The sequence below is a fragment of the Salvelinus namaycush genome, chromosome 33, assembly GCF_016432855.1.
Source record: "Salvelinus namaycush isolate Seneca chromosome 33, SaNama_1.0, whole genome shotgun sequence".
NCBI classification, from domain to species: domain Eukaryota; kingdom Metazoa; phylum Chordata; class Actinopteri; order Salmoniformes; family Salmonidae; genus Salvelinus; species Salvelinus namaycush.
The window spans coordinates 4,392,761-4,408,280 of record NC_052339.1 but is presented as its reverse complement, the minus strand read 5'-3'; the positions used below and the strand labels follow the sequence as shown (position 1 = coordinate 4,408,280).

Sequence of the window (15,520 nt, the reverse complement as noted above, 5' to 3'; positions counted from 1 at the left end):
GGTCCAGGGTGTCTGGGAGGATGGAGTTGATGTGTGCCATGACCAGCCTTTCAAAGCACTTCATAATTACAGATGTGAGTGCTACAGGGTGGTAGTCATTATGGCAGGATGCCTTAGAGTTTTTGGGAGCAGGAATGATGTTAGTCAGCTTGAAACATGTGGGGGATTACAGACGGGGACAATGAGAGGTTGAAAGTGTCTGTGAAGACGCAGGCCAGCTGGTCTGCACATTTATTTTTAAAAATGACCTTCGTTTTGAAGTCATACCGAGACAAGGGTCTCTTTAACAGATGAGCCCTGCATAAATCATCAAACGCATACAATATACAAAATTACAAAACATATTAAGAAAAACTGACACATTTATCAACATAGAGGTCTCGGATCATTACTCTGAACGGACCAAGGGGGACCAGAACATCTCATTTCAGAGAGCTCTGGAAGTTGTTCCACATGAGGGGCACCAAAAAAAAAAAAAAAAAAAAAAAAAAAAAAAAAACTTTACTCAACTGTGGAGACTGAAGGGGCCTCCAGTGTTCTCCAAGCCTGAGACCGGCTTTGGTCATTTGTAAGTCTAAATTGAATTAATGATGATAGATACATAGGAAGTTTCTGCATGAGAGCTTTGTAGATAAACACAAGAAAATGCTGCTCTCTCCTTACATACAAAAAGGCCCAACCCACTTTTTGATACAAAACAATGGCCATGACAGGGAGACATAGTGGAGTGGTAACGCGCGTGCAAGCTGTTGCTCCCGACGCCACTTGGGTACACTGCAGCATCCACCGAGAGGCTCTTGCTGACAGCTTGAAAGACGTTTTGGACACTACAGTGAAAATGGTTAACTTTGTTAAAGCGAGGCCCCTGAACTCTCGTGTATTTTCTGCACTATGCAATATGGGCAGCGACCATGTAACGCTTTTACAACATATAGAAGTGCTCTGGTTATCAAGGAGGAAAGTATTGACACGTTTTTTTGAATTGAGAGACGAGCTTAAAGTTTTTTCTTTACTGACCATATTTTTCAATTTTTTGCCCGCTTGCATGATGAGGAGTTTCTCACACCTATCTTCTCACAGCCTATCTGGGTGATGTTTTTTCTCACCTGAATGATGTGAATCTAGGATTACATGGACTCTCTCCGCAACTATATTCAATGTGCGGGACAAAATTGAGGCTATGATTAAGAAGTTGTAGCTCTTCTCTGTCTGCATTAACAAGGACAACACACAGGTCTTTCCATCATTGCATGATTTTTTTGTGTGCAAATGAACAAGCTTACGGACAATGTAAATTGTGATTAATTTAATCAGAAGCCACTGCCAGATTTCTGGATAGGGCTGCACTCAGAGTATCCTGCCTTGGCAAATCGCGCTGTTAAGACACCGATGCCCTTTGCAACCACGTATCTATGTGAGTGTGGATTCTCGGCCCTCACTAGCTTGAAAGCAGGCACAGACTGTATGTGGAAAATGATTTAAGACGGGGACTCTCTCCAATACAACCCAACATGGCAGAGTTATGTGCATCCTTTCAAGCACACCCTTCTCATTAACCTGTGGTGAGTTATGTTTGATAATGTTTGATGAACAAATAAGGTTTTATATGTAAGACGGTTAAATAAAGAGCAAAGTTATTGATTATTATTATTTGTGCCCTGGTCCTATAAGAGCTCTTTGTCACTTCCCACGAGCCGGGTTGTGACAAAAACTCACACTCATTCTTATGTTTAATAAATGTATCGTACAGTGTGTGTGTGGCAGGCTTACAATGATGGCAAAAAAACAACAGAGTGCGCTGACCCTGGTGCTAGAGGGGGTATGCAGGAGGTTGAATGTTTGAAGGGGTACGGGACTATAAAAAGTTTGGGAACCACTGATCTAAGGTATTTGTAATTTAATTTACAACAAGCATGGTAGCCGTAGTGGTGCTATGTTTAGGTCTGAATCCAGATTAACATTACGAATAACATTTACAGATTGAAAATAACAGCTGTTTGTTGACCAATGATTCTAGTATTTTCGCAAGGCAAGGGAGCCTGGAAATTCAAGATCACTATTACATGCTACGAAGACAAACCCAGGAATAACATTTGAACCTGTGGCCTTACGAGTGTTGACCCGTTTAAAAAACTCATTTTTTTTCACAGTGTGCATAAAAGGCATTGAGTTTGTTTTGTAGAGAGGCATCGTTGGGCAGATCATGGCTTCCTTTGTAGTCTGCAATGTACTGTAGGCCCTGCCACATGGGTCAAGTGTTAGCACCGCTATAATAGGATTCCACCTTGTTCCACGGGATGCTACTCTTGCTTTTTGTATTCTGGCCTTTACGTCCTCCTCGGTTCCGCCTTGTTTGGTGATGACGCTGCCCCAGTAGATGAAGTAACTGATGTCCTACGTAACACTATTTTCGCCATCACCGTATTCTTACCCCTTAAATTATTGGGATCGTACATTGAGTGGACAAAATATTAGGAACACTTGCTCTTTCATCACATAGACTGACCAGGTAAAAGCTGATCCCTTAATTGATGTCAACTGTTTAATCGACTTCAATCGGTGTAGATGGTGGAGACAGGTCAAAAAATTATTTTTAAGCCTTGAGACAATTGAGACATGAATTGTGTATGTGTGACATTCAGAGGATCAATGGACAAGAAACAATATTTAAGTGCCTTTTAAAATTAGTATTTTAGCATGTATTTATTTATTTAACCTTTATTTAACTAAGCAGGTCAGTTAAGAACAAATTCTGATTTACAATGATGGCCCACCACCACACAAAGGACATCCAAAGGACATCCACACAACTGTGGGAAGCATTGGAGTCAACATGGGCCAGCATCCCTGTGGAACGCAATGACACTTTGTAGAGTCCATGCCCTGACAAATTGAGGTTGTTCTAAGGGCAAAAGAGGGTTCAACTCAATTAGGAAGGTGTTCCTAATGTTTTGTACATTCAGTGTCTATAGAGTTTGTCACCACTTCTTCTTATAACATGATTCAAAATCCTATTTGCATCCTAATAATGTCCAGATATAGGCCTACAACTTATATATAGATAACTCCAGCATTTATATTTCTCCCACTTATATCCATAGAAGATGTTTAACGAGAAAAACGGCTTGTTTCCATGCTGCGTTTGATTCGAGTCATCGACAGTGTTTCCCAAATGGGATAGTTGTGGTTTGTCTTCTCTCTCGTGTATCCTGACTGTCACTATGCCACTAGAATTGACCTGATTTGACCCCGGACTCGTGTAAATCTACCCCCTCTTTCCGGAGGAATCTGGACTCATATACTGTAGATTTGTTTTTTTTTGCTGCACTTTTTTTTCTTCTATTCTGCCCTTGATCTCCTTTTTCCTTCTCTTTTAAAATTAGTCGCTTTGGGGTACATTTCAGAGCTGTGTGACCGTGAAGACTACAGCCCTTTGCTGTGTGTGTGTGTGTGTGTGTGTGTGTGTGTGTGTGTGTGTGTGTGTGTGTGTGTGTGTGTGTGTGTGTGTGTGGTTATGTAGTTTTAGCTGTAACACACTCCCAGGAGTGTGGTAATTTACTCCAATGACTCCCAGACTCATGGTGAGCCTCTTATCTGGGGGGCCACAGTGCCCCCGGTATTAGAAGCAGACCTTATCTCAGATGTGAACCATCTGGACTCCTCGACTCCATGTAAGACTAGTTGATATCTGCTCAAATCTAGGCTGACTCTGTGTTCATTGAAACATGGGTCCTATGATGGGATATTATGAATGGTGACTATGTGGTGTACATTAGAATGGCTGTTGGTCGTTTTCCTCTGGCTCACTATCAGAGGATATGGAATTGGTTAAGCTCGTTGGGTTAAATCTCTTGGGAAATGACAATTTAGCTTAGCTTAGAAAAGGATACTCGAATGCCACTGAAGAGCCTGATTGGTTTTGCTTGTTATCCTGGCTCGTATTGTACTTGTAGGCCTTTTCATGAGATGGATAGAGTAGAGACGTGGCCGTAGGTAGCAAAGTAGAAAGCAATGACAGCCGATAACGAGAGTGAGAGAGTAGAATAACGAAGGATAAAGTGATGGATGAAGAAAGACAGGTTGATCTGAAAATGAAAAAAGGAAAAGGAGAGGTTGATCTGAGTGAAGAATGTACAGTTTAAATATGAATAGGTAGATACAGTATAGATAGATACAGTATAGATAGATACAGTATAGATACGTCTACTTGTTTACCTACACACTAACCACACTTGACGGTTTAGGGCAGAGGTGTCAAACTCAATCAGCGTTCTGGCCATATTGAAAAATCTGTACACTTTCCCTCCGCTGCTCGCTGCAAACGGAACACACGGAAGCAGCGCAATTGGCTTCAGGCTGTTATTTCAGAAAGAAAATGACTCGACTGTTGTCTCATTTATACTCGCTTGTGTGTCCTATTCTCCTTTAGTAGTAATGTATACTGTACCCTGCATGTGAATACTTTATCTTATAATTTTTGGACTACCAATATTAAATTTTTTTTAGGCTACAGTAATGACCCGTTGGAACCGAAACTTAGCATGGACAATGGCACTGACCGAATCTTCTACCAGACCTAAGGTTTAAATGTGTTGTAGGCTACATTTGAGCCTACAACACATTTAAACTTTCGGGCTGGTAGAAGATTCGGTCAGTGCCATTAGTGATGATATGATACAGTGCACTGTCTGGCTCGTGTGTGTGGGGGTCTGGTAGGAGGTGTGTGTGTGGCAATGCACTGCCGTTTGGCTTGCAGCATTTTCACTACTTGTGATGCAGCGTATGGGGTCATTCTATGAAAATGGTGGCTTTTTGAACAGCCAACTTTTACAAATTGTAATTCTTTAAAGAAAAAACTTATAGTGAGATAATAGTTCATGATAATACTAAGAAATTGTTTGGATTAGTAATAATTTACTTTAAACATGCATGTGTAAAGTTTTGTTGTCTGACATTTTTCCATTTATACTGTTGTTTTTTAGTAACATTAGAAATAATTGAGGGTGAGTCATCAAAATTGAATGATCATATCCTTAAAATGTTTACTACTGAATGTAGCAACCGTCAGGTAGATACAAAAAACTATATTCTATTTAATTGGGCAACTCTGATGCCAGAAAAACATAAGATTATTTCAAACAAATTTGATCAATTTATTATTCATATTTTTAATTACAAATAATTTCAGATTTAATAAGGTAGGTTGATTTAATATGAACAATAAAATGAGGGTTATTGGTCAAAGATAAAGACCAAAATATAAAGCTTATTGACTAAAATGTGTCTTTCATAACATAACAGATTCGTTGTCTGTAAAATCAAATCAAAGTGTATTTGTCACGTGCGCCGAATACAGTGAAATGCTTACTTACAGGTTCTAACCAATAGTGCAAAAAAAGTGTTAGGTGAACAATAGGTAAGTAAAGAAATAAAACAACAGTAAAAAGACAGGCTATATACAGTAGCGAGGCTATAAAAGTAGTGAGGCTACATACAGGCACCGGTTAATCAGGCTGATTGAGGTAGTATGTACATGTAGATATGCCTGGCGGTATTGAAGCGGACCAAAATGAATTGACAACCCAAATCATTGCGCAGTCTGGATAGAAATGTGTCAATGGTGGGATTCGGCCCCGTGGGCCTTGTGTTTGACACATGTGGTTTAGGGTGTAGTAGTCTGTCACTCTTGCTGACCTGACACACCCTTACATTTTTTTCAGTCTTCATTTTGGAGAACCTCTCACATTTTAACTAGTCCGTAAAGCCAAATCGTACTGAGCTGGTTATCAGTATGAGGCTTACACTACCTCAGAGTGGATCGATTATCGGTTGAACAGGCACCTTCGGAATTGTTGTAAGAAGTGCTCACTGGGAGTCTGTAGACAGGCCAAAAATCATCTAGTCTCTAGCCAGCGTTCAGGTTGAAGTCCCTCATGTGGGGCCAGTTCCAGGCATATGTGGCATATGAAATAACAATTATAATAACAATTCATGTTTATGTTTTGATGGGGGAACTCAGTCTGGGTTTCAGCTTACTATTGAGAGTAAGAATAGTACAATACAACAGGTGCAATTTCGAAATGTGGTTGCCCATCAGCAGTTTTTCTTTCGCTCTAAGAGTCACTCAATTAGCCATGTCAGCTAACAATTTTTAGATTGGTAGTCTATCCAGCCATCTAAACTTGTAGTCATCATGGCCGAATACCAACACAGGGCCTGTGCCATGGGCCCTGACCTCCAGGCGGCCCCCATTTTTAGATTTTGTCAGTCATTCTCACTCAGATATCATATTAACATGGCGTAAGTTATTACAAAAAGCCCAGCACCAAATCAGTCATTCTCAGTGTTTTGGGAGATAGTTGAGGAGATTGCTGTGTGAATATGACTTTATCCCTCTAAAACCAACCACACACCTCACTTATGTGTTTCCCCAGCATATGAACACCCCTGAGTGTGTCCCAAATGGCACCCTATTCCCTATATAGTGTACTACTTTAGGGCCCTGGTCAAAGGTAGTGCACTATATAGGGAGTAAGGTGCCACTTGGGACACAGACCCAGTCATTACAGGGGAGAGGATATCAATTCACATTTTATTTGTCACATGCGCTGAATACAACAGGTGTAGACTTTACCATTAAATGATTACTTACAAGCCCTTAACCAACAATCCAGTTTAAGAAATGGAGTTAAGAAAATATTTACTAAATGATCTAAAGTAAAAGTGTAAATAGTCTGGGTGGCCATTTGATTAATTGTTCAGCAATTTGTGGCTTTCTGCAAAATCACCGGATGTTTTGGAGGCAAAACATTACTGAACATAACGCGCCAATGTAAACTAAGATTTTTGGATATGAATATGAACTTTATCGAACAAAACATACATGTATTGTGTAACATGAAGTCCTATGAGTGTCATCTGATGAAGATCATCAAAGGTTAGTGATTCATTTTATCTCTATTTCTGCTTTTTGTGACTCCTCTCTTTTTGCCTGGAAAAATGGCTGTGTTTTTCTGTGACTAGGTGCAGGCCTAACATAATCAGATGGTGTGCTTTCGTCGTGAAGCCTTTTTGAAATCGGACACTGTGGTGGGATTAACAACAAGTTTATCTTTAAAATGGTGTAAAATACTTGTATGTTTGAGGCGTTTTAATTATGAGATTTCTGTTTGAATTTGGCGCCCTGCACTTTCACTGGCTGTTGTCAAGAAGTTAAATGTGATATTATGTGCCTTATCGATTTCAAAGAGTTTAATATAAAAGTTCTCTTAGAAGAGGAGTTTTAAGGAAGAGGATAAATGGCCATACTGAAATGGTTCACCACTGTTCTATGCAATGCACTCAACAACCACTTCTATTGCACTTCTAAGCCCAGATTATTTAAATGGTGGGAAACATGAGAGGACAGGCAGGGTCATTTAAATGCTGGAATCCTCTTCATGGGTATGTGTCCCAAATGGCACCCTTTTCCCTATATAGTGCACTACTTTTGGGTGCCATTGGAGACTGAACCCTTAAAGAGAAGCCTGCTGTTTGTGTACTGTCTTCCTGTCTGTGTGATGGCCGGATGGAAGCCCTCTCTCTCTCTCTCGCTCTCTACCTCGCTTACCTCTCTCTCTCTCTCTACCTCGCTACCTCTCTCGCTACCTCTCTCTCTCTCTCTCTCTCTCTCTCTACCTCGCTTACCTCTCTCTCTCTACCTCGCTACCTCTCTCTCTACCTCTCTCTTTCTCGCTACCTCGCTACCTCTCTACTTCTCTCTCACTCCCTGTCAACTTCTGTCTTTATTTTGCGGATCTCTAGCTTTTCTCCCTGGCAACCCGCTGTGCAATCAGACTGCCTGCTTTCTTCTCTCCCAAAGCCACATAATACATTGAAATCATATGCTTCCTATCTGCAGGCACCATGGCTGTGTGAGGTTGAATTGAAGATGAGTAATAACATGAGCGATTTAGCTTGAGGGAGCCGTTCTTTCTCATTTTTAGATTTATTTAAGATGTTTTCATAAATGAGAAATAGTGGGGATCACATAATAACAGCTTATTTTATTTACACAAGATTCTGCTATACTAAAGATTGACTAGATCCAGTATAATATATTATTTACTTAGACATCAGGATAAATCTGTATTTGTCTAAGTTACTGAACAGTTATATATGTATAGCAAAGGCTTTTAGAAATGCTGGTATAGAGCAACTGCTTAAAAGGGGACATATGTGATTGGTACATTCATTTTTGGACCTTTTAAATGAACGATATAGCCATTTATTTGTGAATAATGTAACTTATAAATGCCTCATGAGCTTAGTTAAATTCTTACCCCAACAGAACCCCAAATATAAGCTTGTTTGACTGCTGTGTGGTTTTTTGAATCCCAGATGGCCCTTTAAGTATTTTCAGAGAAGTCAATAGAAGTGTTGTGCATTTGCCCTCTCGGTCGCCATGATCTGTGGTGAGCCATTCTCACCAAAATGAGAGTTCAGAGATTGTTAAATGGTGAAGGTGCTGGTGTCCTCGTCCTCCGAGACAGAGTGTGAGTGTGTTTGCCTGGCGGGGGCATGTGTATTTAGCGAGATCTCCAACGCCCGCTCCTCATTGCCATGGCGACCACCGCACCACCTCCCCCCGAGGCGCTGTCCGAGGCGCTTGGCGACCCTGAGGACATGTCCTCTGAAAGAGGAGCCTATGAAGGCGTAGAGCATTGGGTTGAAGCAGCAGTGTGTGAGCGCCAGGCTCTCCGTCACCTGGAGAGCCCGGTCCAGACCCTTACTGAGGTCACAGTCGGTCACCAGGCCGTAGATGACGTCTAGCGTCCGCCACAGCTTCACCAGGTTGTAGGGCAGCTGGGTGAGCAGGAACACCGCCACCACAGCCAGCAGCACCCGCAGGGCCCGCCGCCTCCTCTCCCTGCACACATTGGCTCCGACCCTAACCAGCGCCAGGCCCACCCGGCAGTAAGACACCCCCATGACCAGGAACGGCAGCAGGAAGCTCAGCAGCACCTCCAACAGCTCCAGGGCAGCCTTGGTCGGCCGAGCCATGCTGAGGGGGTAGACGGCCGTGCAAGCTAGACGATGAGACGAGGGCTTCACCGTGGCGAACAGCATGTCAGGCAGGCCCAGGCAAACCGCCGTGGCCCACACCATGGCACACACTAATATCCACTTTCTCCTGGCCCGCGGGCCACTCGCGGCCCGGCCTCCAGCGTTGTGGACCAGTGCACGGTAGCGGTCCACGCTAACGCAGGTTAGCAGCAGCATGCCGCAGCTGAAGTTGGTGGCATAGAGGAAGGAGGTGAGCTTGCAGGCGACCACGCCGATCCGCCAGCCGTGCACGGCGTCGGCCGCCCAGAAGGGCAGCGTGAGGAGAAGGAGTAAATCGGCCACAGCAAGATTCAGGATACACACGTCTGTCAGCGTCCGCAGTCGCCGTGGCGACGTATACACCACCACGACCAGAGCGTTGCCTGCCACGCCCACCACCAGAGCCAAGGCGTAGACTACGGGCAGGAAGAGACGGCCGAAAGAACGCACCTCCGCTTTGTCGCACACCGAGTGGTAGTCGTCGTAGTAGTCACTGTCGTTGGAGCTGGAGTTGTCGTAGTCGTAGTCCTCGTCCTCCATCCTCTCTGTTTTCTGAGAAATAAGGGACTAAAAGAACATGACATGTTAGGAATGACGTCAAGTCAGTTTAGTCTGTGCTGCTGCATTGTATTAACTTAAAAGATTAAAAGAGACCCGTTGACAAGATCACTATTTTTGTTATAGACAAGGCTTGCTGGTTAAAATGATTATCTTTCACATACTTTAGACAGAATGGATCAAATAATATGAAATGTGTATTTTATCTGAAAACATATATTAGGAGAGAAGTAGAGAATGGCCATCCATCTGAAAGTTGTAATGCACTTACAGCCAATAACAGCATAACGATCCAAGTTGTCAACAACTATAGATTTTTGTTATCACTGCTTTTTGTCCCTCTTTCTGACCCGTAGGGGTTTTACATTGGATAGAATTTGTGGCCAACGCTTGACAGGGTGAGGAGTGTGTGCGTGCTTGTCACAGGAGTTTGGTGGCACCTTAATTGGGGAGGACGGGCTCGTGGTAATGGTTGGAGCGGAATGAGTGGAATGGTATCAAATATCATGGAAACCAGGTGTCGGATGCCATTCCATTTGTTCCGTTCCAGCCATTTTTATGAGCCGTCCTCCCCTCAGCAGCCTCCACTGGTGTGCGTGTGTGTGTGTGCATACTTGCGTGCATGTAAACAATAAGCTCCTTCTTGTTAGGTACGCCCAACACAATAACAAAAATTCCTTACCCCTTGACATGGTGACTATTCATACCCGTAGACTTATTCAACATCTTGTTGTTACAGCCCGAATTCAAAATGTAATATCTCATTTACATAAAGTATTCACACCCCTGAGTCAATACATGTTAGGGTCACCTTTTGCAGCATTTACATATACAGTCTTTCTGGGTAAGGCGCTAACAGCTTTGCACACCAGGTTTGTCAAATATTTTCACGTTATTCCTTTAAAAGTTCTTCCAGCTCTGTCAAGTTGGTCGTCGATCATTGCTAGACGGCCATTTTAAAGTCTTGCCATAGAATTTTAAGCCTTTAAGTCAAAGCTGTAACTTGGCCAGGAACATTCAATGTTGTCTTGGTAAGCAACTCCAGTGTATATTTGGCCTTGTGTTTTGGATTATTGTCCTGCTGAAAGGTATATTTGTTTCCGAGTGTCTGTTGGAAAGCAGACTGAACCCGGTTTTCCTGTAGGATTTTGCCTGTGCTTAGCTCTATTTCGTTTATTTTTATCCCCCTCAAAAACTCAGAGTGCGCACGCGTTTGTGTGTGCGCGCACATTCCTGCGTGAGTGTAAACATTAAGCTCCCTCTTGTTAGAAATCTCTCTAGCTTGAGTTCTCTCACAAAACCTGTCAGTTGGATTCACTTGCACACTAGTACACCCAACACAACAACATAATTCCTTACCCTGTAAAATTCTTTTCCCCTGGACAAGGTGACTATCCCAGAAAAGTCAGACTAATCTTTAAACACTCTTTGTGGTTTCCCAGATTAAGCCTAGTCCTGGACTAAATAGCACTTTTAATGGAGGTTATCCAATGATCTTACTGTTTAGTCGAGAACAACAACAACTTTAGTTGTGATACAAACGTTGGGCTATGCGTTTACATTTTTAATACATTCTAAGGCTACGTGATGTGACTCTTATGACGGCTTGAAAAAAAGTTCCCTGAAAGGCATGAGCTCTGCCTTGTTTCTTGTGCAGGCTGCACACACTTCATCAGTCTCTCATTCACAATTTGAGAAGAACTTGATAATATTCTCACCAGGCCTCTAATTTCACGGCGGCATCCCCCTTTTGTGGCCGTAATGGCCCCTAAAATATCCATGCCTTTTGCGGCCGAAGTGCCCGTTGTGCCCTTGGGCTGAATATAATAATTATAATTCCCTTCTTCCGGCCGTGTTCCGAAGCACCGCTCACTCATATGGCTCTCTCAGATATCTCAATTCTTATCAGCCAATGCCTGTCACCTAATTGGGTCCTTTTCACATGCATCTCAGCTCCAAAGTAGGCTACAGGTGAAACAGACCCATCGGGGACGCAAGAGTGTGCATCCTTCTTATCGAATTCTGAGGTGCATATTAATGATGTTAGAAGAACTGTCCACATTGAGTTTTCGTCAGCCAACAAGACGAGTAGGCCTAACGAACAGCAAGACCACTAGCCTATGTCAATCTACTATCCTCCATAGTACAAAAGTTGACCTATTCCATTGTCCTTCTGTGTGAGAAATAAATATTCCAAACATACTCTGGGACAGTTGTGGGATATGATAGATCGCAAATGAATACAACCACCGGCAATGAGGCTGATGCAACAGATCTGAACGTTTAGTTTAACATGTTGATCAACTATTAGGCTGTTTCTTCGTATTATAAGCGTGAATGTTCCAAAATGCAATCAATTAGCGGGAAGACACTGTTCTCATAAGTGACCACAAATGCTATTATGCATGTTATGTTTTATTATAAAGGTGCTTTTTCTATGGTAAAAATGATCAGCCCCAAATGTGAAACTCACGCGCAGCCTACTGTATGTATGCCAGTTAGGTTCTACAGCGGTTGTGAAGCGGATTGATGTGCTTCATTTTAAGAAGGTATTTGGCCGCTTTAAGTTGTGATAGAAACCTTATCAAAACATATAGGCCTATGGGCTAGGCTACATGAGGTGTGCGACTATGATTTGAAAAAGTCGACAGCAAAAAAAGGCAGGCGCTGTTTCTTGTCTTACTGCACACGCTGAACATCATTCACAAGTGATAATATATAATTCACAAGTGATAGGCTAATATCACCCATCAGACTATTCTTATTTGAATATTGTCTTTACATATACTAAATAATATACACTGTATGTGTGAAATTAGTTTTGATTTATAACGGACCATTATCATGCACCTGTCTCGGAACAGGGGAAGGGGAAAGAAATGCATGTCATCTATGCACTTAAATAGCAAATGGAGGACACTTTTCCCGTGGTTCATTTTCATGCCAGCCAGGCAGGCTGTACTCCTGCTGTAAAGCAAAGCAATATGCTTAATATTAGGAAAGCTGAGAAATAAATATAGTAGGTCTAGCCTATAGAAAGCTAATGGGATCCTCCTCTTTTTAATAGAGGCCATCAAAACTCTGTTTTCTGACGCAATTGCCTAGCCTATAGAAATGTTGTGCAACATGAGCTCATGAGCTCTCATGACGTGTTTGATTAGATTTTCGATTAGATTTGCATTGATGTCAGAGTGATTAGAGGGACAATAGAGGACTGAGTACCAGGAAGTTAGCAGGCTACTAGTAGGCTACTAATGACCATCAGCAGCATCAGAGCTTGGAGAAGCCTAGTTACCGTGACTAAACTGTCACGTGGAATTTGACTGTGGTCATGAATCGTGACCAACGGTGTGGCGGTAATAGGGTCACCGTAACAGCCCTAGTGGAGAGTTTTTCTACGAGCAGGTGTGTGTGTGTTTGACTGCACCGGGCAGTATTTAGCTAGATACAGAATAACATGTGTTTACTATTCATGTGCTCTCTAACAGATAATCAAAACAGGTGAGGCATCGTCTCCTTTGCTGCCTGAGTTTAATAGCGTAGGTATTTTGGATGGCTTCCAGGTCTATTACATTATCCATCAACGTGTTGCTGCTAGCGGGAGAGAGAAATGAGCCGTAGAGCTGCCAGTGTTTGTACTGTTCTCGTGTCCAAATATCTCAAATATTCAGCTGTCGCAGCTGTTCTTTCCTACTGGATGAGATCTCTGTCTGAGATGTATGGCCAAAAAACACATTAATATTCCATCTCTGATTAACTACGAGATATTAAACCTCTAGGAGCATTTTGTGTCAAAAGGTATTTTAAAAATATAAATACATTATAAGAAAACCAGCTGAAAGTAATTTGTTGGCTTAGATGTTCTGTCTGACTGAATATGCCATCATTTCAGAGAATTGTCAGGTTAGGTTCAATCATAAACACACTACAGAACTTTGAACTTTAATAGTCCTAACAATCACTGTTCAGACAATTGAACTTCGGAACTTATGAGTCATAGTTAGGGTTGCAAAGGGAGGGTATATTACTGGAAAATTTCAAAGTGATAACTTTCAAGGAATATATAGAATTTTATCAGGTGACACCTAGTGGCCTTTTTGGGTATTGTCATTATCTCTGGCCCTATGTGTGGCCCTATCACATGTAATATACAGTATATATAAAAGATCAAATTCGACTATTTAAAAATGTAAAATAGAATGACAACGCTGTAAAACATTATCCTAAATATAAACCATCAACTTAGTGAATACCGTTGGTGTCACATATTTTTTGACACTTTTATTTATTTTTCTATGTCAATATGTCTTTGTTGTAAATGTTTTGGGGGGAAAAACTGGTGGCAGTTGTGAAAGAAATACAATAGTTGGAAGAGTTTCAGAGAGTTGCAGACGCCTTTTTTAATTAATTAGGCTATTTTCTCTTGAACCATTATGGTCTATCCACTGGAAACGTATGGACACGTACACTGAGTACACCAAACATTAGGAACACCTACATGACCTAATATGGAGTTGTTGTTGTTGTTTTTTGCCCTCAGAACAGCCTCAATTCGTCGGGGCATGGACCCTACAAGGTGTCAAAAGCGTTCCACAGGCGATGCCGGCCCATATTGACTCCAGTTGTGTCAAGTTGGCTGGGTGTCCTTTGGGTGGAGGGCCATTCTTGATACACACAGGAAACTGTTGAGTGTGAAAAACCCAGCAGTGTTGTAATTCTTGACACGCACCGGTGCGCCTGGCACCTACTACCATACCCCGTTTAAAGTCACTTTAAATCCTTTGTCTTGCCCATTCACGTTCTGAATGGCACACATACATAATCCATATCTCAAGGCTTAAAATCCCCCCTTCAGCTACACTGATTTGAAGTGGATTTAACAAGTGACATCAATAAGGGATCATAGCTTTCACTTGGATTCACTTTGTCAGTCTTAATCCTTTGAACACTCAGTGTATATAAAACAAGTATTCTATATATGAATAGTTAAAAAAAAATATATATATTTGAATATAAATTACCAAAGTTAACATAAATTGCCATTACAGAAGATTCCGGTAACTTTGGTAAACGACCGGTAGCTTTGCAACCCTAGTCATAGTCTTTCTATATATGTATCTGCCCTCACTAGAATCATATACAGTAGGTAATTGTGAAATACTTTAAACTATTTTTTAAATAATACATTTTCAACTTAGTGTATAAAGTAAATCAACTTAAAGTAAATAAAGGAGGTGATTGAGTCTTACCCTCAGTGTCTTCCTGTGGGAGATGTAGAGATGTTGAGGCAGTGGTAATTCATCCAGAAGAGACATCCAGTGGTATGGTTCTGCGCTCCTCATAGTTTTTGTCAGCCCGTTTGTAAATCCAATGCTCCACCTCCCCTCCCTACAATGACCCGCAGTGTGTGTGTGTGTGTGTGTGTGTGCGTGTGTGCGTGTGTGTGTGTGTGTGTGTGTGTGTGTGTGTGTGTGTGTGTGTGTGTGTGTGTGTGTGTGTGTGTGTGTGTGTGTGTGTGTGTGTGTGTGTGTGTGAGAGAGCTAAAGGCTCACACACACACAGCTGGCGGGGCTCCCATGCTGAAGTATTTTTTTGGGTAATTGTAGATTAAATATATGCCATTTATTAATTGTTTGATTATGTGTTTATAAATATTTTTTTATTGGCTATTATTTACAGGAGAGTTAAGCTTTGTGAATTACCTGTTGCTCTCCCCTCTCTTCACAGGATGGATATAAAATATGAGATGGAAAAAGCAACAATAGTCATCATAAAATGGCCACATCCTAGTCTTATTAACTTTTGGTCATGTAGTGTATGTTAGTCTGTCAGACACATACATACACATCACAAAACAAAACCCCAGTCTTCTTCGCCT

At 41.8% G+C, this 15,520-nt stretch overlaps 2 protein-coding genes across 2 annotated transcripts in view; one reads left to right on the top strand and one right to left on the bottom strand.

Moving 5' to 3' along the window:
* Positions 1-15,520, top strand: part of acad11 (acyl-CoA dehydrogenase family, member 11) — a 48,448-nt gene that overhangs the window by 17,128 nt on the left and 15,800 nt on the right. The gene's annotated exons all lie outside the window — the stretch shown is intronic.
* LOC120027590 (atypical chemokine receptor 4-like) lies at positions 8,222-9,624 on the bottom strand. Its single transcript, XM_038972574.1, has one exon. It carries the CDS (start codon positions 9,622-9,624, stop codon positions 8,491-8,493), a length of 1,134 nt encoding a protein of 377 aa, XP_038828502.1. The 3' UTR covers positions 8,222-8,490.